This window comes from Hypanus sabinus, chromosome 4 (genome assembly GCF_030144855.1).
Source record: "Hypanus sabinus isolate sHypSab1 chromosome 4, sHypSab1.hap1, whole genome shotgun sequence".
NCBI classification, from domain to species: Eukaryota; Metazoa; Chordata; class Chondrichthyes; order Myliobatiformes; family Dasyatidae; genus Hypanus; species Hypanus sabinus.
The window spans coordinates 27,323,758-27,348,302 of NC_082709.1; the positions used below are offsets into that span (position 1 = coordinate 27,323,758).

Sequence of the window (24,545 nt, forward strand, 5' to 3'; positions counted from 1 at the left end):
CTGTGACAAAGAATTCCACAGATTCACCACCTTCAGGTTAAAGAAATTCCTCATCTCCCTTCTAAAAGGATACTTTTCTATTCTGAGGCAATGTCCTCTAGTCTTAGACACTCACATCATAGGAAACATCCTCTCCATATTCACTCTATCAATGCCTTTTACCATTCAATAGGTTTCAATGTGGTCACCCCTCAGTTGTCTGAATTCTAGTGAATACATGCCCAGAGGCATGTATTCACACTTCATTTGACAAGCCATTCAATCTTGGAATCATTTTAGTGACCCTCTTTTGAACCGTCTCCAATTACAGCACATCCTTTCTAAGGTCAGGAGCCAAAACCTGCTCACAATAATTCAAGTGAAGCCACACCAGTGCTTTATAAAGTCTCAACATTGCACCACAGACTCAACCTGCAAATTAACCTTTAGGAAATCCTGTACAAGGATTCCCAAGTCCCTTTGTGTCTCCATTTTTTTGTATTTTCTCTCCATTTAGAAAATAGTCAATCCTTTCATTTCTTCTACCAAAATGCATGACCATACACTTCCTGACACTATTCCATCTGCCATTTCTTTGCCCTTTGTCCCAATCTCTGTCCTTCCGTAGCCTCACAACTTCCTCAAAACTACCTGCCTTGTCATCTACCTTTATACTGTCTGCAAACTTTGTAACAAAGTCATTGATTCCATAATCCAAGAATTGGTTTCAACACAGGCCCCTCTGGAACACCACTAGTTACTGGCAGCCAACCAGGAATAGGCGCCCTTTATTCCCACTGTTTGCTTCCTGCCAATCAGTAACTGTTTTATCCATGCTAGAATCTTTCTTGTAATACCATGGGCTCATAGCTTGTTAAGCAGCCTCATTGTATGGCAACTTGTTAAAGGCCTGCTGAAAATCCAAGTACACAACATCAAGCAATTCTCCTTTGTCTATTCTGCTTGTTACTTCTTCAAAGAACTCCAAAAGATTTGGCAGGCAAGGTTTTCCCTTAGGAAACCATGATGACTCTGGCCTACTTTAACATGCTCCTCCAAGTACCCTGAGACTCCATCCTTAATGATCGACTCCAACATCTTCCCAACCACTGAGGTCAGATTGACTGGCCTATAGCTTCCTTTCTTCTGCTTCTTTCCCTTCTTGAAGAGTGGAGTGACATTTGCAATTTTCCAGTTTTCCAGAATGATTCCAGAATCTAGTGATTCTCGAAGGATCATAACTAATGCCCCCATGATCTCTTCATACACCTCTTTCAGAGCTCTGAGGTGTACGCAATCTGGTCCAGGTGACTTACCTGCCTTCAGACCTTTCAGTTTCCCAAGAACCTTCCCCAGTAATGGTAACTTCATATACTTCATGACCCCTGACATCTGGAACTTCCACCAAACTGCTAGTGTCTTCCACAGTGAATATCAACACAGTTTAGTTCATCTGCCATTTCCTTGTCTCCCATTACTACCTCTCCAGCATAGTTTTCTAGCGGTCTGAAATGTACTCTCTCCTCTCTTTCATACTTCATGTATCTGAAGAAACTATTGCTATTCTCTAATATTATTGGCTAACTTACTTTTATATTCCATCTTTACCTTCTAAACGACTTTTTAAGATACCTTCTGTTGTTTTTTCCTTAAAAAGTTTCCCAATTCTCTAACCTCCCACTAATCTTTGGTTTTTCCTTCTCTTGTTAGCCATGGTTGTGTCACCTTTCCTTTAGAATACTCTTTATATCCTGTGCCTTCTGAATTGCTTCCACAATGTTCAGCCATTGCTGCTCTGCCATCACCCCCGCCAGTGTTCTTTTCCAATCAATCCGACCAAACTCCTCTCTCATACCTCTGTAATTCACTATACTCCACTGTAATACTGATACATCTGACTTTAGCTTTTCCTTCTCAAATCTCAGAGTGAATTCAATCATATTATGATGAATTGTTCCAGGAGTTCTTTTACCTTAATTTCTCTAATCAATTCTGGTTCATTGCACAACACCCAGTCCAGAATAGCTGATCCTCTAGTGTATAAGACAACAGAGTGATAAAGGCAAAATGTAAATCTCATATACTTTCAATTAATGCATTAGCTCTATCATTTTATGTTATGAGTAACTATCAATTTAGCTGGTAACATGTGTGGTTCAAAATTTCACTGAGAATTTAAATATATAAATTACCACTAACCGCAGTGCCAAGGTATAGGTACCAGGTTGACGCTGGCTTTCCCGAATAATGTAACTTCCCTCTGCTACACTTAGCAGATGATCGGTTGCTTCTCGTGAAATCATTCCATGAAACCTATTTGCAAAAAGAAATGAAATTTTGTCATAAAATGCTGCAGCTACAGCATCCCGCAATTTATGTGGCTCTTTAGTAATAAAATAATTCCTGCATACAAATCAGTTTCAGCAATTAAATACAATCTTATATTTTTATTAGGCATCCATAGGAGTAAAAAATTTCAAATTAGAGGAACTACTTTTAAAGAAATAACAGAAAATAAATTTGAAAAGTGACAGATAGAATGACTGCACTAAAATTGGGGTAAGACTAAAACTCTAACATGTTGCTGGTGAAAGTTGATGGTGCTATTCTAACGGCAATCTGTAGCCTGTAATTTTCCTTTAAGTAACATACTTTTGAACTATCTTAACAAACAAGCAAAAACACAATCTTCTGAAGGACATGGTGCACTTAACTCTCAAGAACGCAGGTACAAAGGTGCATCAGCATGCCATAGGTGAAGGAGGAGGGAAGGACCGAGCCAGACTAAAATACTGAGATATGAAACTTTCTCCACCTGGTATCTTTTTAGCAAATGTACAGTGAGTGGACAACAACACTGAGAACCTAAGGGAAAAATTGCTGCATTGTGTTTCACAAAGATATGGCTCATTCCAGACATGTCAGATGCCTCAGTAAGACCTAAAGTCTTCTCAATACAGAGGATGGACTAAACTGCTGATTTGGGGAAGGCAAAAGCTGGGGGTCTGTGTTTCATGATAAACTCTTTGTGGTGCTTGGATGCAGGGGTCTTATCACACTCTTATTAGAAGAAACATAGAAAACCTACAACACAAAACAGGCCCTTTGGCCCACAATGCTATGCCGTACATGTGCTTACTTTAGAAATTACCTAGGGTTACCCATAGCCCTCTATTTTTCCTAAGCTCCATGCAGCTATACAGGAGTCTCTTAAAAGACCCTATTGTATCTGCCTCCACCACAGTCGCCGGCAGCCCATTCCACACACTCACCACTCTCTGCATAAAGAAACTTAATCCTGACATCTCCTCTGTACCTACTTCCAAGCACCTTAAAACTGTGCCCTCTCGTGCTAGCCATTTCAGCCCGAGGAAAAAGCCTCTGACTATCCACACGATTGATCGCTCTCACTATCTTATATACCTCTATCAGGTCATCTCTCATCCTCTGCTGCTCCAAGGAGAAAAGGCCAAGTTCACTCAAACTATTCTGATAAGGCATACTCTCCAATCTAGGAAACATCCTTGTAAATCTCCTCTGCACCCTTTCTATAGCACCCGATCAATGGAACTTCAACATCTCTTGCTCTTGCCCTCATTCTAATACCATGAAATTTCAAGGCACTGCTGAAATAAGACGAACAAGTCTATTTTATTATATTAGTAATGGTAATTTGGGATAACTTTTCACACTGATCTACTATGGAGAAGTCAAGTTGAATATAATGGGTTTCTTCTGCCTTAATAACAAAAGGAGATGTGTTTTACTGCACCAGTCTCTCATTTAGTATTCAGGGTGATGTTCCCAGTAATGTATGTATTAACTGAATACACGTTAAAACTGGTCATTACATACAGCACTCTCAGTAGCCAAGCACCAATGATATGATTCATTTTCAATGGCTGAGTGAACATGAACAGCATGGCAGTTCTCAGCTGGTAAATTTTCACAATTCTGTCTTTTTTTCAATTTTCTTGTTTGTTAGCAAGAAAAAAAATTCACTAGGCTAAGAACTAAGCAGAGCACCAATTTATTTATTTATAAAGCACTGATCTATAAGATTACTCATTCCTAGTTAATCGTGACATTCGGAACATCAATGTTTCCCTTTCCACAAAGAGTTGAAAAACAACAATGCAATTGGCTTGCATTTATAATTCAGAGACATACAAGAAAAAAAATCAGCACTACAAATTCTCTGAATACATTCAACTCACCAGAAATTTCCTGCACAAAATTTTTATGAAATCTAAGATCGAGTCTAATTGCTTATTACTCTGCACACAAAATACAAAGGTTGAAATGTTAAGGTAATGGCACAAATCAAAAACAGAACATTTAAGTTAAATAAGTTTATGAAGGCATGAATGCCTTCAAAATTTGTGGATCATTTATAGGTTAACAGCATTAAATTACATTATTACTTGATCATCTTGCCCACAAACAAAGAAGCTTAGTTGTGCCCAAAATCAGTTTCTGAGACTTCCATAAGTATTCATCACATGAAGCAAATGCAGGGTAACTGACCAAGCACTTCAAAGTAACACATCCACATGAAGTACAAGATCTACATCTTACAGTCTTTAAAGAGCAAAAGATAAGCATTTGAGCCAGAAAATCATTTCCGGTTGGAAGCAAGCTGCACCAATGTAGTTGTTCAACTATAACTAAGCCTGCAAGCTTTCAACCACTTCTACAAGATGCCAGGAGTGAGGAGATCTTTTCATCAACAGACTACCTTTGCTGGCACAATTCAGCCTGGAGTTTTCAACAAATTTGGATGATTGCAGAATTGTAAGTCCCTAGCTGTGGGACATCCCAGGAAACAGTGTCACAGAACCAGAAAGATACAATGATAAAAACATACTCATTTGTAGTCTTCTGCTTCCAAGATCCCAAACAAATAACCTCTTGAGAACATCAGTGACAATGTTATCATTTATTGTCAATCACCAACTGCACTTCAAATGAGGAAGCAGTTGAAGTTCAATCACATTTGAGAATTGTTTAACCCTAGCTTTTACCTTGGAGCCTCCCCTCCACAGACTGTCTATATTTCATGCAGCTTACAGCCAGCGTAATCAAAGATTCCAGCCATGCTGGACAGTCTTTCTTCCCTCTCCCATCAGACTGAAGATACAAAAGCCTGAAAGAATGTAGGACCAGGCTCAATGATACCTAATCCACTGTTCTGACACTATTGAACAGTTTCCTAGTGCAATCAGAACTGGCACTTGACCTCACTAAGGCCTTGCACCTTATTGTCTCTGTACTGTAACATGTTATTGTTTTCCCTTGCACTATATCAATGCATTGATGCAATGAAATGCTCTGTATGGATGGCAGTCAATAGTTTTTCATTGTACCCTGGTACATATGACAACAGTAAACTAATTTACTCATTTAAATTTACTTGTCTATGTCAGGCCTTGCTGGCATGGTGAACAAAGTTTGGGAAAGGGAGTGGTTGACATTAAATCGGGCCTCAGTCTGTGATGGCCCAGTTGTTTTCCCCCACACTCACCTACAAGATTAGCACTGCAGTTGATTTGCTTGAAAACTGCTAAATTCTCTTGGAAGTTCAGCAGTTTACCCAAGGATTTGTTGAGTGGTATATATCATGGCCTCATCAGCTGAAGAAAAATATACCTGGAGTATAATGGGTGTTCTGGCCCATAAAATTCCTGATGTAATCTGGAACTATTATGCCTTTCTGAGAGAATAATGAGCTCCCAAATAATAATTAAGCAGTACTACACAGCACTTTAATAAGTTTATTCATTCAGTACATCCAATACAACAAGATTTTAGGGCTATGTGCCTTTCATGCAGGATCATCAGTGTGCACAAAGTGTACATGACCTTCACAAGTCATGAGATTTGGTTAGGAATTTGTTAGAGCTGCTGAAGTTTCACAAATAGAGCCTATCAGGAGTATCACAGCCTTTACTCTGAAGTAACAAGCTAGAGAACAATGGGTTGGACTTTCTAGCCCTGTATGTCATCCTTCAGAGCATCAGTTCGTCCCAAATTATTTACAGCCAATAAAGTATTTCGAAAGCATAGTCACTGCTGTGTTTGAGGAATCATGCCATTCAATTTGCACTCAGTAAGCTCAAAACTGATTAATAATGACTAAACAACCAATTTCTGTTTTGTTGCCAGAGGAACTGAGACAATGGATCTAACTTTTCTGATCTTCTTCAACTGTGCCATAGGAACTTATATTCACCTGGGGTCTCAGTTTAAGAATGCACCTGCAGGTCGAAACTTCTGACAATGCAGCACTTGCTCAGGTCTAATTTAGAGTATAGATTTTTGTACTTAAGTTTCAGGGTGTCACGGTTGCACCATAAGCCTTAAAATTTGCTACCCAAAAAGAAACACAAAGAATGCAGTTTTTATAAAATTCAATTCAAATTATTATTTGACGATTTATTTCCGCTATTCCATTTATAACAATTTTAAACAGTTTTAGAAAACACAAGTTAAAAACTAAACCTGCACTCACTCTCTTCCATAGTACTTGGGTCTGTTTTCCACCTGTAAATGAAAAAGAAGTCTACTTGTTTAAAAAAAACATTATAATGCATGCATAAGCTGTATTGTAAAATTAACCAAAGAAATAAAAACTGTGCTTGGTGCTTAACAATTGTGCACAATACAATCTTCCACTATATATTGGGCTCAACTGTGGCTTATGCAAAGGACAAAAAAATTGTTTCAGGCATGTGCCCTAATGCTTTTGACGAAGTTTTTACCAAAATTATGGCTAGTCAACACCCAGCCTGCAATGGCCAAAAACACCCTATCAGTATTAAGAATCTTAAGTTACTTGTCTTTGTATATATTGTGAAATATTTTTATTATTTACAAAAATAATATTTTTGGCATAATAAAATTAAAGAATGTTTTCTAAAAAGAGCAAATAGAACATGGTGTTAGTTGGATTAAAAGTGCAGCATAAATGCTTAAAATTGGAATATAATCAACACATAGAAACACTTTAAGCTGAAAAGATTAAATAGTCTATGAAGCAATTCAGAGCAGTTTCTACTCCCTAATAAATTCTTAAAATCCTCAAAGGTATATCTCTCATTGTAAGATATTAGTAACTGCATGAATGGAATACCTTACAGCTAAATTGAATTTAAATTAAATTGCCATGCAGAATAGGCCCTTCTGTCCCTATACCTAATTCTGGTTTAATTAAATGTGAAAACAAAGTGCAGGACTGACTATGCCAATAAATGTATGCCTGCCAATTTAATAAAGACAAGAACCCTTGTGGTGTTAAGTCCCCTGCTTCAGAATACACAGATCATTTTGAGCTACTGAGAGTTTGAAGTTAACAGTTTAAACAGTACTTAATACACTAATCTTTTCAAAGCTGTCATGTACTAATTGTAACAATTGTATGTATTTTGCATCTGATGCCTTTTTAAAATAAAATTATTTATATTCCCCTTATGTACAGTCTGACAAACAACATTTGAGAACACAATTATGCAATTCTTCATGGCACAAAAATGTAACTTTTAAATTGTGTAGAAATGTCTGAAGTACAAGAATAACTTGTGCAATAGGAGCACGGGTTCTTAGAAACCTGATTTGGAATCCTCTGTAGTGCAAGCATGTGTCATTTACTCATACGTTAAGAAATGTGAGTTGTTAAAAAAAGTGTTCATTTTTCTTTTTCACACAAATTTTACAAGAACAAATGTTATTACTTATCATGAATTTCTGGGTAATGATTTGAGAATTTTGTAAAGGCAATATCTGTAACCAAATGGCCATAATGTAGGGATCACCTATAAATAGTTTCTGCATCATTCATAATATATAATAACAGAAGTAGAGTGGAGAGAAGCATAGCAGTAAGGCAGCAAGTGGGGAGAAATGTGGAGTAAATTGGGCAGAGGAGACTGAAAGATTAGGGAGCATGGAAGGACTATAAGGTTTAACTGTGTACACTTTAATGCAAGAAGGTGGACAAGCTCAGAGCATGGATCAGCACTTTAAATTATGTTGTTACTAAAATCGCAGAAATTTGGCTGATGGAAGAACAGCACTGTTAATGGTACCAGGGCTTTCTTCATAGGTCATGCTTGTCTTCATAGGTCGAGACATGGAATACATTTGGGATATTATCATATCACTTTTTCAAAACACTGATTAGACTACACTCAGAGCACAGTGTGCAGTTCTGGTTGCTATACTAATGGAAGAATATGGTTGCCTTTGAGATACTACAGAAGAGATTCACTGGAACGTTATAAAGATTGAAGGATTTTAGCTCTGAGGAGAGATTAAATAGGCTAGGCTTGTTTCCCTGGAGTGAAGGCAGCTGACAGAGGTATATAAAACTATAACAGGCATAGATGGGTAAATGGTCAAAATCTTTTCCAATATTAGGGGTATCAAAAGCAAGGAGGTGCAAGTTTAAGGTGAGAGGAAAGAGTTATAAATGGGATTTGAGGGGGAAATTTTGTTTTCAGACAGACAGTGGTTGATATCTGGAACTCACTGTCAGACGAAGTGGTGGAACTAGATACAATCACTATGTTTAAGAGTCATTTAGAAAGCCACCTAAATAAGCAAGACGTAGAAGGATATAGACCTAATGCAGGTAAATGGAATAAGTATACAGTATATCAGCAAAAAGGTTGGTATGGAAACAGCGGAGGGCCTGTTTCTGTGTTGTATAACTCCAAATTATACTACTTTAGTTCCAATATTAGAACATCAAAGTTTTTGGCAAGAACAGGCCACTCAGTCCAACAAAGCTTGCCAAATTCCTGTTCACATAGTGTGCTGAAATAACTATCAAGTTTAGATTTGAATAGGGTAGCTTGTTCCATGTGGCCACAGCTCAATGTATAAAGAAGTGTTTCCTGATGTTAGTCTGAAATCTCCCTTTAACCAGACCCCACCTATGGCTGTGTCTTTATTGATTAATTAATTTTGAAGTAACAGCTGGCATCCACCTTACCTATACACTTAATGATTTTGAACACTTCTAGCTTGTCTCCTTTCATTCTACATTTAATTAGGCTAAAAAGATTTAATTCTTTCAATCTTTCTTCAAAGCTCATACCTTGCAGACCTGGAATGAGTCTTGGTGCCTTTCTCTGAACTCTCTGTAGTGCTTCACATCCCTCACAAAATATGGAGACCAAAACTGTACACAGTACTCAATATGTGTGATGTGTAAGCATTTTATTTCACCGCAATAAATATCTGATAATCTAAAAATAGCTTTATTAAATCTCTTTTCTTAACTTCCAAAATATGCTGACTGCAAATCATGTTGCCAGCTGCATAATAATACATCAGCAGGTCACTCTTCATATGTAAGTCAAGAGAGCAAGGTATTTTTTAATATGAGACCTCACAGGCAAATCAATTTCTCAATTTTATACCCTATGATTAGGCTCACTTGAAAGTAATCACCAGCACAAGGTTTGGTGATTTTTGCTCTTTAGTCCAAGGTCAATGAAGCTAAGTATCTCTTTCTCCACAATTATTTAATCGTGTACTGTCGTCAGATTGAGTGAAACCTTTAATTTGCAATTTAAAAGCAAACAATTAGGGAATTAGAGTGTGATCCTATTTTAAAATGCAATTATACTGAGGATGTGTAAAAAATTTAGAAATCTTTGAATTTGTTATCCAATTTAACTAAATTTATTTTGTTGTATAAAAGCTCTGGTAAAAAACTAATTTATAAAATGTATCTATATTTTCAAGAGTGTAAATTAAAGCATTTACATTAAAACTCCTCTATTCAGACATCCTTGGAACTTTGATCATGCTGGACTAACAGGTCTTCTGGGCTAATGGATGTATTGTTATTCATACCCAAACACTTCTTTTTCAGTTTTTACTTTACATAATTACTTAGTTGTACAATAAACATTCCAGTGACCTGTGAGTTCAAACAGAGTGGGAAATACATACACACTCTCTGCTCACATCTGGCTGCAAAACAATCCTGTTCTTGACTCCTGGTGTTGTGAACCCCAAGCTGAGCTTCAGGCTGGTCTGGGCCCTAACCTTGGCTACACTCCAGGCCCTTGTTTCTGCCCACACACCATGTTTGCAATCTGGACGCTAGGCTCACAAATCATACTAATAACTAAGCTAGATACTGAACCATCAGGATTTCAAAAGAATCAGATGCTGGACTAACGAAACGTTATTATATTTGGAAAGAACTTCTCATTCAAAGCCTAAAATAATTTGTCTGAATCTTGTCAGAGTAAAGCTGTTCTCTTGATTTTCAATCCTGCCACTATAATGTTTTAGGTATATAATTTCTGCATCAGTTATCATACGTAACATCACAATAATTTTTTGCATATTCATTTTATCAATATCCATTTCCAAATTCTGTGGCTAAATTACAGCCTTCTTAAAGGTTTCCATGTTACAGATCACCAGACTTAGTCACATCATCTTCTCATTCTTGCAATCTTTTCTGCTAACATTACCTTAACTTTGGCAAATTCACTGCCACTACCATAAAAATCTGAAATTTCATATCCATCTTCTTTCTAGAACCAAAACTGCCACAAAACAGTACTGACTTAAGGAATAGTGACATCGTTCCTAGACATTTCTGCAAAACTTCTCAATATTATCAATGTTCATGCAAAAATTTGTTTAAAAAATCCTCCTGGGCATGAAGGGGTGAGAGATAAAAATAAGTAACAGCCCCTTTTACAAAGCTAAGATTTTTCTGGTGAGGCATTCTTTTAATTTGTACAAAGCACAAACCAAGAAGAGATCACAGATCTGTTCTATAATATCCTATTTTAGAGATAACCACAAACATAAAAATCTCACTAGTTCAAAAAAAAAGACAGTCTGTTCAGGGAAATTGGGGCCAAGTTCTACTTCAGATTGTATACATACAGCAGGATTAGAGGAAGAACTGACATGAAAGGTGATACCTAGCTTGCTAACAGGGTCAGTGGGACAGTCATTTCCCTTGTCACATAGTTACTCTGAATTAAAATAAAGTGGAGGGTGGCAAGAATTAACTTTAAATACCACTATGCTTGCATGCTAAACAACTGCAAGTTTACAAACTGGTTTACCTTCAGCATCAACCAACTTTGTAGTGACCAACTTTCAAAAGACTGTAGAAATGCACTCAGGGACATGGGTGAGATTACCATGACCAGTGCATCTGTCAAGGTGTTCACTATTAATACTATCTCATGAAATTTTACTATGAAAGTCAAACTCCTAATCATAACTGGAAATAGGATCTGCAGTACTGAAATCAATGACTAATGCAGACACAAAAATTCTGACAACTGCATTTCCTCTGGGATTGCTACCTTGGTGATAGTCTTTTTGTTGAATTGTGCGTTAATTTGTTCAATAAATTTTGATTTGATAGCAAATCCTTTTTTTAATGTAGGAGTACTCCATCCTGAGCAATGGCTCAGAAGAGCAATCAAATAAGTTATGGTTTCAGTTTCTTATCAAATTTGAAATACTTATGAAACAGATTAAAATTATTTTGGGTAAATGAAATAAAACAGCAACTACTTGATTATAAATCTACTTGACTATAAATTGAAGAAACATGGTCAACATGGAACCAACCTCACATGTGCATGTAATCCTCCTTGGATTAGGAGCTTCCTGTTGTAACTGATACACTGAAAAGTGGGAAGTGAAAAACCAAAGTTAAATTATAATTTAAGAACACAATTGACGTACAGTATGATAACAAATTGTTTAAACGGGGAGACAAAATAAAACATTACCTATATAGATAGGTAACACTGTGGATCAACTGATCTTAAAAGCATAGCAATTTTTTTTCTAAAGTTTATAGTGAAAATTGATAGGGCTTATTGTCTTGTTTTCGTAATACCTTTTGAAAGAATATCTACCACTTTAACTTGTATTCTATTGTTTTTTTTATATGCAATTGTCACTACTGGAATGAAGTGGTAGAATGTACAGCTGTTTAATTGTACTGTTCACAATCTCCAAATAGAGTAGCTGTCACCCATCTTAACATCATATTTTTGTTTTTACTTTAATGTTTTTGAAGTGTTAATTTAGCATAAGTTAACAAATAAAAAATGACAAATTTAGCACATTCTAGTTTTCCTCTGGTATTCAGAAAGTAGTTTGAATAATATACATCAATAACTTCTGTTAAACAGAAACGGCAACAGTTTAATTCCAGGACTGCATAAATTTACTTCATCAGCTTACACTTAAAAATGTTTTCAAAGTCGTTATACCTGAGGAGAAAACATGCTTCAGAATGTTCACAAATTTCTAACCAATAAGAAACTGAACAAAGTCATCTCTTTTCCGAGTATCTTCTGAAGTTATAATATTTTGACTGCTTGTGGTGAAGCCAAGAATAGACTGCAAACCTGCTTCAGCCTCAGAAAGGGCATTCTGTATTTTTTCCATTTCAGGGAATATCTAAATCAGCATCAAAATGTGATACACCCTTTCCACAGAATGGAGTGCAAGCAAAACATTGCCACCATGGGCAGTACAGTGTATTTCATCAAATCAGGTTTGGGTTAACTGCATGAGACCTCAACACAGATTTCACCCTAATTATATGTCTTAGAAAAAAATATACAAAGCAAAAGGTGATTAAATTCTCTAGAATAAAGATTTAAAAAAATACAAAATATTCAAATATTATACCAATAGAAAAATGTGGTTGCATTACTGGAATTATTAGATACATTTCAATGTAACCCTAAATAGATTTAAAAGATAAGTTTAAAAAGAAGTTACTGCAATGCTCAGAAGGTTGAGCTCAATTTAACTCCTTACTTTTGATGAATGCATTGGAAAACGAAATAACAGGTTTTGTTAAAAATATAAATATTTAAATTTATTTTGCTTTTCCTATTAGAGTCATAGAACACTACAGCACAGAAACAGGTACTTCGGCCTATACTAGATGGGACCATCTAGTTCATGCCGAACCATTAACGTCCCATCAACCTGCATCTAGACCACTGACCTGCATAACCCTCCCATACACGTACCTATCCAAAATTTCTCTTAAATGCTAAAGTTGAACCGGCATCCACCACTTGCGCTGGCAGCTTGTTCCACACTCTCATCACCCTCTGATTGAAGAGGTTCCCCTCAATTCCCTCTCAAACATTTCACCTTTCACCCTTAACCCATAACCTTCAGTTATAGTCCTACCCAACCTCAGTGAAAAAAGCCTGCTTGTATTTACCATATCTATACCCCTCAATGTCTCAATGTTGTAACTTTTATCAAATCTCCTCCATCTTCAACACTCTAGGGAATTAAGTTTTAACTTATTCAGCCTTTCCCTATAAACCAGGCCCTTAAGTCCCAGCAACATCCTTGTAATTTTCCCCCACACTCTTTCAATATTACTTACATCTTTCCTCTAGGCAGGTGACAAAAACTGCACTCAAATCAGGCTTCACTAATGTCCTATACAATTTCAACATAATATCCCAACTCTGGTACTCATTACATTGATTCATGAATGCAAATGTGTCAAAAGCTTTCATTACGACCCTATCTGTGATGCCACTTCCAAGGAATTTTGGATCTGTTTTCCAGGATCCCTCTGTTCTATTGTACTCCTCAGTGCCCTGCCACTCACCATGTAAGATCTACCCTGGTTGATCCTCCCAAAGTACAAAACCTCACACTTGTCTGCATTAAATTCCATCTGCCATTTTTTAGCCAATTTTTCCAGCTGGCTGGTCCAGATCCCACTGCAAGCTTTGAAAGTCTTCATCACTATCTACTACACCACTAATTTTAGCATTATCTGAAAATTTGCTGATCTAGTTTACCACATTGTCATCCAGGCCTTTGATACATATGACAAACAACAATGGACACCAGCAATCGCTGCAGCACACCTTTCGTTAGTCACAAGCGTCCAGTCAGAGACACAACCAAAGTTCAAAGTAAAATTTATTATCGGAGTACATACATGTCATCGCATACAACCCTGAGCTTCTTTTTCCTGTGGGCATGCTTAGCAAATCTATAGAATAGTAACTGTAAACAGGATCAATGAACAACAGACTGTGCAAATGCAAGTATAAATAAATCCACTACCACTACTGGCTTCTCCCGCGAAACCAATATCTAATGCAATTTACTACTTTATCTGGAATGCCAAGTGACTGAACATTCTTGACCAACCTCCCATGCGGAACCTTGTCAAAGGCCTTGCTAAAAGTCCATTGTAGACAACATCTACAACCTTCCTCGAAAAACTCTATAAGATTGGTTAGACATGACTTATCAAGCACAAAGCCACGCTGGCTATCCCTGATCAGTTCCTGTCTATCCAAATACTTATATATCCACACCAAAATTAATGAAATCAAGTTTAATTATCATTCAAACCATGGATAGATACAGCTGAATGAGAGCACTTTCATCTGGGGCCAAGGTGCAAAACATTCAAAATAACAAGCAAACATCAAAAATAGCGAGTAACATTCAAAACACTGTGCATAAAATAGCACTCTAGTCTTCCAGAATTTTATCTCTTGCTATCCTTTTGCTCTTACTATATATCAGTAGAAGCAGTTAGGATTCTCCTTCAACTCATCTGCTAGAACGTCATGCCTTCTTTTAGCCCTCCTGATTTTCTTCTTAAGTGTTCTCTTGCATTTCTTATACTCCATAAGCACCTTATTTGTTCCTACCTGCCTATACCTACTACATATTTCTTAACAAGGACCTCATTATCTCTTGAAAGCTAATGTTCCTTAAACCTATTATCCTTAACTTTTACTCCTGACAGAAACATACAAATGCTGCTCTCAGAATTTCATTTTTGAAGGCCTCCCACTTACCAAGTACACCATTGTCAGAAAACAACCCATCACAATCCACATTTGCCAGATCCTTTCTGATACCATCAAAGTTGGCTTTTCTCCAACATAGAAACTCAACCCAAGAGCCAGATCTATCCTTTTCCGTAATTACCTTGAAATTAATTTCCTTATGATCACTAGTTGCAAAAACTGTTCCCCTAAACAAACTTTTGTCACCAGCCCTGTCTCATTCTCTTGATAGGAGATCTAGTATCAGACCTCTCTCTCTGGTTGGGACTTCTATGTATTGATTAAGAAATCTTTCCTGAACCCATTTGACAAACTCTTTCCCATCCAGCCTTTTTACAATTTGGGAGTCCCAGTCAATACATGGAAAGTTAAAAATCACCTATTATCACAACCTTATGTTTCTTGCAACTGTCTGCATTACTTCTACAACTTTGCTCCTCTAATTCTTGCAGACTGTTGTGTGGTCTATAATACAATTCCATTAATGCTGTCATATACTCCTTATTCAGATTATGAATAATGATAACTTATGATTATGATAACTGATTATTCTCAGTTCTACCCATAAGGCCTCACTAGACAAGGTCTGTCCTGTCTGAGCATTGCTACGACATTTTCCTGACTTAATTCCACATGCTGATACATCCACCTTTCTTACTGCTTGCATTGAAAAACATGCAGCTCGGAACATTAGTTCTACCATGCTCATCCTTTTGATTCCTGGCTTTGCATGTAGGCTTAAAAACATCTTTCTTCACAACCACTCCGCTATCAGTTCTGGCAATTGGTTTCCATCCCCATGTAACTCCAATCTGACATCACCACCACCACCACCACACCCTCCCCCCTCCACCCCATACAGCAGTAAGAAACCTTCCCACTGGAATATTAGTCCCCACTCCAGTTCAGGTGCATACCATCCCTTATGTATAGGCACCTTCCCTGGAAGACAGCCCAAATATCCAAAACTCCGAATTCCTCCTTCCTGCACCAATCAACTTAACCATGTGATCAATTGTATGATCTTCCTATTTCTGACCTCTCTAGCACAATCCTGGAAGTTCTGTCTTTAACTCCCTGAAGTCACTTTGCAGGACCTCGTCACTCCTACTACTCATGCCACTGCTACCGACATGGACCATGTGTCTGCTCACATTCCAAGTTAAGAATGCTGTGGATTCTATTCAAGATGCTCCTCACCCTGACACCCAGGAAATGACAAACCATCATGTTCTCCTTTTAGAACCCTATCACTACAGCTCTCCTGTTCTCCCCTTCCTTTCTGAGCCACAGAGCCACGCTTAGTGTCAGACACCTGACCTCCGTGGCTTTCCTCTGCTAGCTTATCCCACCCAACAGTTTCCAAAGCAGTATACCTATTGTTCAGGCGAATCGCCACAGGCTGCCTATCCCCTTTCCCCTACCTGACAGTCAATCAGTTAAATGTGTCCTGCACCTTGGGTGTAACTACCTCCCTGTATGTCCTGTTTATTAACTTCTCAGACTCCCAAATGATCCAGTGTTCATCTTGTTCCAGAACAACTTCAGCTCCTTAGCACTGTTTGTTAGAAGCTGCGGCTGGATACACTTATTGCGGGAGTAGTCATCAGGGACACCAAAGGTTTCCCTGCCTTCCCACATCCCACAAGAAGAGCATTCTACCACCCTGCCTGGCATTCCCACTGCTCTCAATGTGCAATAAGAAAAAGAATAAATAACTAAAATAACCTACCTACGGCTTACTACTCTCCTCACTGAAGCCTTAACTTCCCACTCTAACACTGGCCCACCCACCCAATGGCCACTCCATTTAAATCTCACTTTTTACTAGATCTTGCCAAGTGCCTAATTATGCGCAATCCAATGTCTCCTAGGGAACTGCTGTGCGCAAAATGTGCTGAATGCCCCGACTCAATTCTTTTAAACACTCTCCCTTTACGCAATCCAATATCTCCTCAGAAACTGTGCATGCAGAAGCATTTAATCTCTGACAGGACTGTTTTCACCTAGGCTATTCTGGAACAAATGACAGAATAATGTGTTTCAATCAGACTGCCCTTTCCAATCCACTATCAGATTTGGATGTACCAAACTAATTGACTTCACTCAGCAGCTCAATTGAGAATGAGAAATTTGTAAATCACTAAAGAATATATATAGCGCCGAAGAATCACCTATGAATCAGGACTTAAGTATATGAATCAATTGATTAACTCTATAACATTTTCTACCATGTGGGTAAACATTATTCTTTAGGGAGCAATATAAAGGGAAGAAGTTTGATCTTTTCAGTCTCATTGTTAGTGATTCGCATGAAGAGAAGAATTTGAAAAGGATATAATTTAAGTTGGGGTAGTAACATTCTGGCACATTTTTCTTCCAAATATTTTTACACTTTGATAATTTGTGGCACTTCACTTAACACCCAGCTGATAAATCATAGAACTCACCCAACTGAGGCAAGTGAGTTCCAGTGAGAGGCAGCTCTGTGACTTGAACTCGTGACCTTCTGGTTGGAAGTCGAGTGTTGTACCACTACAGCTATTGGGCTACCAAGACTTTATCATTTCTGAAGTCTTCAGATAATCTATATACAATTATTGAAAGTACTGTAAGACACTTCATTCATGAGGAAATTAATAGATTCTTCTACAATACAGTACTTCAGTTAGAGACTTCAACTTAGCAAATTTCTCTTTAGAAGAATATCATTAAAAAGTAACTAAAACTATATTCTTCCTGAAACATAGTTGCATGGATAGCAAAAGAATACTTGTTGAGAAGCTACCTCAATCTCAAAATTCAGCTACTTATCTAGGGATATGGGAAGGGATTTCAAAAAACTGGAAAGGTTGTTTCAGGAACTTGTTTTTTCAATAAATGCAAGTCCACTTTAAATCTTCTGATTTGAATGTTAATCAAAATAAGTTTATACTTACAGTAAGATTTCCAAACTGGAGGCTTATATTCATCATTTTCTGTGTACAAAAAAAAGGTTGAAGAAAAATTACAAGAAAGGAAATTAAACTTGTTGAACAAGTATTTGTGACAAATTATCCTATGGGATAATTCCTAATTTTATACAGAAGCTGAATTAATGATGGAGGAGAGATTTCTGAATGGTAGGTTTAAATTTCAAACAACTTGCATGTTTCAGGAAGCTGGTCATTCAATTGTTCCAAATTATAGAGTAGGGCAACGTTACTAGTTTATACCGGACCCAAAGCCAAATAAGCAACATCTCACCCTTAACCAAATCATTTTTGGACCAAAATCTTGACTAGTGGTAGCAAGCCAGTGATTCTTGAAAGATTCTCCTCCAATACACTATAGGTTGCTAGCTTACTAATTTCATTAGTTGATCTTTTACATGCAGTAGATTTAAAAAAATAATAGAAATACTAGCCAAAGGCAAAGCTGAATAGTTTCACTTTCATACTCCAAAAATATAATCTTACAGATCAAACTTAGTATTACTGGTACATGTGACAATAATGAAGCAATTTATCAGATCACTTTTAAATTTCTCCCCTCTCATGGTAAACCTATGCCTTTAGTTCTCGACTCTCCTGCCGTGGAAAAAAATACTATATCCTATCTATTTCTCTCTTATTTTTTTAAACTTCTGAGGTCATCCTTCAGCCTCCTATATTCTAGAGAGAATTAATTCAGCCTACCTGATCCTTATAACTACAGCTCTGCCTTCCAGGCAACATCTTAATTAATTTCTTCAGCACTCTCTCTGTTGCTATCACAACATTCCTGTAGCGTGGCAACCAGAGCAGCATGGACTTCTCTAATTGTAGTCTAACTAATATTCTGTGCAACTCTAACATTATGTCCCAATTTTTATACCCAATCCCTTGGCTTTGGAAGGCAAGTATTAAAAGTGCCTTTTTCACTATCCTATCCACCAGTGTCACCACTTTCAACAAGCTATGGACTTCCATCCAAATTTCCTCTGTACACCATTAAGGTCCCTGCCATTTTTTTCCCATATGTCTTACTGAATCAGTATTAGATTATGACCAATTCAAATTATGAATCAAAATAGGTTTGTACCAACTCCCAGTTGAGCCATGTATTAATTTATTTAATAATTAATATAGTTAATACATGGCTCAAACCATGAATCAGTGGAGTAATTGTCAACATTGTGAAACATGAATACAAATTGATACAAGTTACGATAACGACCTCACCTGAGCAACCAAGCATTTCATATCATTATGTCAGCCAGGCTGGGTTATTTTCTATGTGCCGAAGTTCAACAAGAGGCATGAAATTCAGTGAAGGCCCAGTTGGTCAAACTCATTTGGAAGTACAGCGAGTTTAATGGTAAACTGTACATGCAATCTATCTCAGTTAAGTCACAGTTAGAAATGTTCAAATGGATGACCTAGTGTTATTAACACAACACTCAACAGCACCTATGTTTCTTTGCTCCATTACAATTTTCAAGCAAATAAGCTGAATTGGCCTTCCTTTAACTTTTCTTCTGTAAACTGACAGAATGAAGCAAAATGTTCTGGAAAAATCTGTTCACCTGTTACAAGCCTTACTTCAGAAATATACACCTCAAATAGGTGCTGACATATGAAGAGAACAGCTGACATTTGAGAAGTTACTATTTTGAAACAAACAGAAATTTTAAATGTTGTAGATTATTATCATTGTTTATTTTTGTGACATTTCTCTTTTTGCTCTCAGATACAAAATGTATATATTCTGTCCACAGGCTTCCTGATCTTCAAATCCCAAACTTCACATTGTGCTTTGGAAGTTGCCTGTATGTTTCTGTTAATGTACTTTTTCATCATAGCATTTATATTGTTGTTAAATACTCCACTGTCAAAGAATTCTATCAAACAAAACTGGGCACATAAACATTCAAAGAGCCTAGTCAATGAGGTACATTTTACAAGGATATTCTCTGGATTAGAGAACATGTCTTATCAAGAAAGGTTGCACAAGCTCGGGCTTTTCTCTTTGGAGTGATGGAGGATGAGAGATGACCTGATAGAGGTGTACAAGATTATGAGTAATACATATAATGGACAGCAAGTGCCTTTATCCCCAGGGCAGAAATGGCTAATGGTAGAAGACACCCTTTTAAGGTGAATGGAGGGAAGTTTAGGGGAGATGTCAGAGGTAGAATTCTTTAAAATCAGAGTGGCAAGTGTCTTAAATGCACTGACGGGGTGGTCAGTGAGGCTGATAGAATAGTGACATTTGAAAGTCTTAGGCACATGGATCAAAGAATAATGGTGGGTTATGGGCTGTGTAGGAGGGAAAGGTTGGAGTGATCAGTGAGTAGGTTTATATAGGTCTGCACAACATCATGGGCCAAAGGGCCCATACTGTGCTGTACTATGTTCTATATCAGTAACAAAATAAATCATGAAGAATCAGAGAACACATTCAGAGCCCGTGACAGCAAAGGGAACCTTGGAGGAGAATTAAAGTTGGGAACAAAGAGAAGAAAAAAAACAGAATTTGAGAAGATGTTAACAGATGATATTACTGAGATTTGGAGCAGATAAAAAGAAACGATGAGACTTTCAAATAAAAATTGTCATGTAAATGGTATTATAAGTGAGCAGGATGATAATGAACACACAGGTTAGGGAACAGGCAGCAAACAATGGAAAACAATCACAAGTTTACAGAGTGTAAAACCACAAACAACAGACTCTGGCATGGTATATTGTGATATTGAGGTGACAAAGGCATAAATGAGTTTTACTGCCAGTTAAGCTGTAGCAACCATTGGCCAAAAATTCCTGTCAAAGACCAGGATAACAACAAGCCATATAACCACATAACAATCACAGCACGGAAACAGGCCATCTTGGCCCTCCTAGTCCGTGCTGAACTCTTAATCTCACCTAGTCCCACCTACCCGCACTCAGCCCATAACCCTCCACTCCTTTCCTGTCCATATACCTATCCAATTTTACCTTAAATGACACAACTGAACTGGCCTCTACTACTTCTACAGGAAGCTCATTCCACACAGCTATCACTCTCTGAGTAAAGAAATACCCCCTCGTGTTTCCCTTAAACTTCTGCCCCCTAACTGTCAAATCATGTCCTCTCGTTTGAATCTCCCCTACTCTCAATGGAAACAGCCTATTCACGTCAACTCTATCTATCCCTCTCAAAATTTTAAATACCTCGATCAAATCCCCCCTCAACCTTCTACGCTCCAATGAATAGAGACCTAACTTGTTCAACCTTTCTCTGTAACTTAAGTGCTGAAACCCAGGTAACATCCTAGTAAATCGTCTCTGCACTCTCTCTAATTTATTGATATCTTTCCTATAATTCGGTGACCAGAACTGTACACAATATTCCAAATTTGGCCTTACCAATGCCTTGTACAATTTTAACATTACATCCCAACTTCTGTACTCAATGCTCTGATTTATAAAGGCCAGCGTTCCAAAAGCCTTCTTCACCACCCTATCTACATGAGACTCCACCTTCAGGGAACTATGCACAGTTATTCCTAGATCTCTCTGTTCCTCTGCATTCCTCAATGCCCTACCATTTACCCTGTATGTTCTATTTGAATTATCCCTGCCAAAATGTAGAACCTCACACTTCTCAGCATTAAACTCCATCTGCCAACGTTCAGCCCATTCTTCTAACCGGCATAAATCTCCCTGCAAGCTTTGAAAACCCACCTCATTATCCACAACACCTCCTACCTTAGTATCATCGACATACTTACTAATCCAATTTACCACCCCATCATCCAGATCATTTATGTATATTACAAACAACATTGGGCCCAAAACAGAGCCCTGAGGCACCCCGCTAGTCACCGGCCTCCATCTCGATAAACAATTATCCACCACTACTCTCTGGCATCTCCCATCTAGCCACTGTTGAATCCATTTTATTACTCCAGCATTAATACCTAACGACTGAACCTTCTTAACTAACCTTCCATGTGGAACTTTGTCAAAGGCTTTGCTGAAGTCCATATAGACTACATCTACTGCCTTACCCTCGTCAACATTCCTCGTAACTTCTTCAAAAAATTCAATAAGGTTTGCCACGCACAAATCCATGCTGGCTATTCCTAATCAGATCCTGTCTATCCAGATAATTAGCTTTTTTTTTAGCTTTTCTAATCTCTTTCTTAAGATTCCTTTTACATTTTTTATATTCCTCGAGCAATTCCTTTACTCCACGCTGCCTATATCTATTGTAGACATCCCTCTTTTTCCGAACCAAATTTCTAATATCCCTTGAAAACCATGGTGCTTTCAAACCTTTAACCTTTCCTTTCAACCTAACAGGAACATAAAGATTCTGTACCCTCATAATTTCACCCTTAAATGACCTCCATTTCTCTATTACATCCTTCCCATAAAACAACTTGACCCAATCCACTCTCTCTAAATCCCTTCGCATCTCCTCAAAGTTAGCCTTTCTCCAATCAAAAATCTCAACTCTAGGTCCTGTCCTGTCCTTCTCCATAATTATATTGAAGCTAATGCTATTGTGATCACTGGACCCGAAGTGCTCCCCAACACATATATCTGTCAGCTGACCTATCGCATTCCCTAACAGGAGATCCAACACTGCCCCATCTCTAGTCGGTACTTCTATGTATTGTTGCAAAAAACTATCCTGCACACATTTCACAAACTCTAAACCATCCAGCCCTTTTACAGAATGAGCTTCCCAGTCTACATGTGGAAAATTAAAATCTCCCACAATCACTACCTTGTGTTTACTACAATATACCTTTGAAATATGCCTTTGAACAATATACCTCAATTTCAGACAGGTGCATAGAGAATGTCAAAAGGTAATGCAATGCTTGAAAAACAGTGTTGATGATGACAATTTGGTTTTCCCTCTGTTTAATTACAAAATAAAACTGCTCAACTGGCGCAGTCATACTGATAGTCTGAAGATTGAGAGATCAACCAGTGCTGGAGACAGGAAACATAGATAAGGTCACATGATAGGAGTCAACTACATCATGAATATTAACAGATCAGAGAGGACACCATCTTAAAACAACTTTGCAATGTCAGGTAGTGGCAAATGGGGGTGGGTGGGTGGGCTCCATTCAATATATTCATAGCTGGTGACTGAAAAATACACCCTCAATTTGTAAAATCAATTTAATGCCTGGAAAATGCTTTGTTTTATGGAATTTTGTTATTTGAAAAGGCTGAGCAAAATGCATTATGCAAGTTTATACAGTGCCTTCCTGGACGAGTGGAATACCATATAATATGGTGGAAAAAATAGCTTCAGAAATCGGACACATGGTCCAAGAAGTCGAGTGTTGTAGCAAAAACTCAAACTGAACATCAATAAATTGAGGAATCCCTCAAGCGTTTCTCCAAAAGTGAGATATACTAGATCAAATTACAAAATCCTATTTCTCCATCTTACTTCATTTATGCTGCTTTATTTTTCATTCCTTCCTTTATATCCTTATTGAATGTGTGGCTTAAAAGGCTGACAAAACCAGTCTAACAATAACTTTCCAATGGGATCAACTACTTTAGAGCTAAGGATAGGGAGGGATTGAGATTAACTAGCTCTTTCACATAAATGGCAGAGATAGAACAAACTGAGTATCAATCTCAATGATTTTGAGATATTACTCGGTTAATATTTCACTTTGCTGTCATTTACTATCAGATTATCATTTTGCTTTTTAATTAATTGCAAAGTTCAAATCTTCAGAATTCCATTGCTAGCTAGAAATGGATTAATATTTTGTTAGCATTTTTAAAAATGTATTTTATGATTAAATATATTATACATCTTTGGATTTATTTTCACTAAATATCTTCTAGCTATTAGTGCAACAAGTTAACAACTGCCTGGCAAGGGAAAATTCTCAATATTTGCTGCTGTGTGGATATTTCTTGACATAATACCAGATCTCCAGTTAAAGGCCAATTCAACTTACTTGCTTGTATGATCATGGCAAACAGCAACAAAAAGCAAACAAAAAAAAATTCATAAACAAATTTTCTTTGCACCTTTTCCTCCCCATTTTTATTTTCCTGAGTTCAAGAAATTAAATAATACGATGAATCCACATTTGTTTTATCACAACTTGTTAGTGCTGTTGTTAATGGTCAGTGTTTAGACTTTGGTTGCAGATGCTCTGAACAAACCAATGACCAGATCTAAAATATCTGGTATTTTTAACAAAGTAAGATGCTTAAATGATTAATTTTAGTGCTCCTCACATAATTCTGAAGTACAAACTTCACTAAGCATTATGAAAAGCTATTAACTATATATAGACATGGGCAAATCATAAAGAAATCTGGCAGAGATAGGACAAACTGAGTTTCTACTTTCCTACCTTCTGAGCTCAATGACTTTAATCAAAGACATCATACATCTTCTTTTAGTTCATTTTCACTAAATATTTCCTGGCTTGTCAGTGCAACAAGTTAACTTAGCTGCCTGGCAAGGGAAAGCCTTTTTAAAAAAAAAATAATTGCTATTATCTACATTGTGTTATATTCATTGACATAACGCCAGAACTCTTTGTATAACCAATGTACCATCAAACAGTAACAGAAAGCAAGCAATAAATGCCAGCTGCAAGTAATCAAAAAATGAAATTTAATCTAAGTTACAAGTTTGACCAAGTTTGTAGATAATTCCAATGGCCATGTAATTAATCTTTAAAACAATACAAGTTACATCGATAAA

At 37.3% G+C, this 24,545-nt stretch overlaps 1 protein-coding gene across 3 annotated transcripts in view; it reads right to left on the reverse strand.

Annotated features, from left to right (window-relative positions):
* chn1 (chimerin 1) overlaps window positions 1-24,545 on the reverse strand; it is a 109,360-nt gene that overhangs the window by 73,980 nt on the left and 10,835 nt on the right. For 2 of the 3 annotated variants that reach the window (XM_059966698.1, XM_059966697.1), the window contains exons 3-6: window positions 17,774-17,812; window positions 11,599-11,654; window positions 6,491-6,522; window positions 2,179-2,292 (exon numbers count right to left, since the gene is read on the reverse strand). In XM_059966698.1, coding sequence (XP_059822681.1) covers window positions 2,179-2,292; window positions 6,491-6,522; window positions 11,599-11,654; window positions 17,774-17,812 — 241 coding nt within the window. Of the gene's footprint in view, window positions 1-2,178; window positions 2,293-6,490; window positions 6,523-11,598; window positions 11,655-17,284; window positions 17,422-17,773; window positions 17,813-24,545 lie in introns of all 3 variants that reach the window. The other variant, XM_059966699.1, reaches the window with a different exon arrangement.